Genomic DNA, 1,241 nt, shown 5'->3' with positions numbered 1-1,241 from the left:
CCCTCCCGGGGGGGCCCGTGTCCCCCTGTCCCTTCCCGTGGGGGGCTGTGTCACCCTGTCCTCTCCTGTGGGGGGCCGTGTCACCGTGTCCCCTCCCGTGGGGGGCCGTGTCACCCTGTCTCTTCCCGTGGGGGGCTGTGTCACCCTGTCTCTTCCCGTGGGGGGCTGTGTCACCGTGTCCCCTCCGTGAGGGGCCGTGTCCCCGTGTCCTCTCCTGTGGGGGGCTGTGTCACTGTGTCCCCTCCGTGGGGACCGTGTCACCGTGTCCCCTCCCATGGGGGGCTGTGTCACCGTGTCCCCTCCGTGAGGGGCCGTGTCACCGTGTCCCTTCCCGTCCATGCTTGCTCCGAGGCCCCAACGAGGCGTGAGGGTGCTCAAGGGCACACGGGGGTCCCGGGTGGGCTGGCAGGGGGCACCGTGTCCCAAGTGCAGGGGGGTTCAGAGGGGTCTGGGACCCGTGGGGAGGGAAATCCCCTGGGGGGGGGTGTGTGGTTTAGGGCAGTGACCCCTCGGGATGGGTCCATGGGGACGCATGGGGAGCTGTGCTCCCCTGCTGGGGCGGTCGGGGCTCCTGGCACCGGGCTAGGACCAACGGGGGAAAAAAGGGGCTCCCGGGGGAGCTGGCCTGGAGCGAGTGGGGTCAATGCGTGGCAGGATCGGTCCCACAGCTGGTATTTGGGATGAGGGACCTCAGACACCCCCCCAGCCTCCTGGGGTCCCTTGGGTGCTGGCTCTGCACCCTGCCAGGGTGCAGGATACAGTGGTGCTGGACACAAGCCCACCGTCCCCCCACTTCCCTGGGGGAAGCAGGCGTTGAACTCAACCATGCTGCCCCCCCGGGAGAGCTGTGTCCCCCCAATTGTCCCCAGCCCCAGGGAGGAGAGCCCTGAAGCTCCGGGTGGGTTTATTCTGTCCGTGGAAGGAGTGAAATTTGGGGAGGGGGTCGCCGTGAATGCAAAGGGCTCGGACCCTTGCTGCGCTTGAAAAACCATTTTGGGGTGGTCACCGGGTCTGGTGGGACATCCCCAGCATCATCCTGGGGTCACCAATGCCATGGGGGCAGCCCCGGCTGAGCCTCCCTGTCCTTCCCCGCAGCCTGGAGGAAGACATGGAGGAGGACAACCGGACAGAGACCTGGCACCAAAGCCTCCAGACGGTGCTTAGTGCCTTGAACCAGACGCTGCACGGGGTTGTCCTCTGCCCCACCGACCGCCCTGCCACCACCGCCACTGCCGCCTGCC

General features: G+C 67.7%; 1 protein-coding gene across 1 annotated transcript in view; it reads left to right on the top strand.

Moving 5' to 3' along the window:
- The first annotated feature begins 1,108 nt into the window (after window positions 1–1,108).
- The window catches only part of KCNE3 (potassium voltage-gated channel subfamily E regulatory subunit 3), a 315-nt gene continuing 182 nt past the window's right edge, over window positions 1,109–1,241 (top strand). Inside the window, exon 1 of the mRNA XM_035894573.1 lies at window positions 1,109–1,241. This exon is cut by the window's right edge and continues 182 nt beyond it. Within this exon, the coding sequence (XP_035750466.1) occupies window positions 1,109–1,241 (133 nt within the window).

The sequence above is a fragment of the Egretta garzetta genome, unplaced genomic scaffold, assembly GCF_000687185.1.
Source record: "Egretta garzetta isolate BGI_Z169 unplaced genomic scaffold, ASM68718v1 scaffold1030, whole genome shotgun sequence".
NCBI lineage: Eukaryota > Metazoa > Chordata > Aves > Pelecaniformes > Ardeidae > Egretta > Egretta garzetta.
This window is presented reverse-complemented; position numbering and strand designations above follow the sequence as displayed.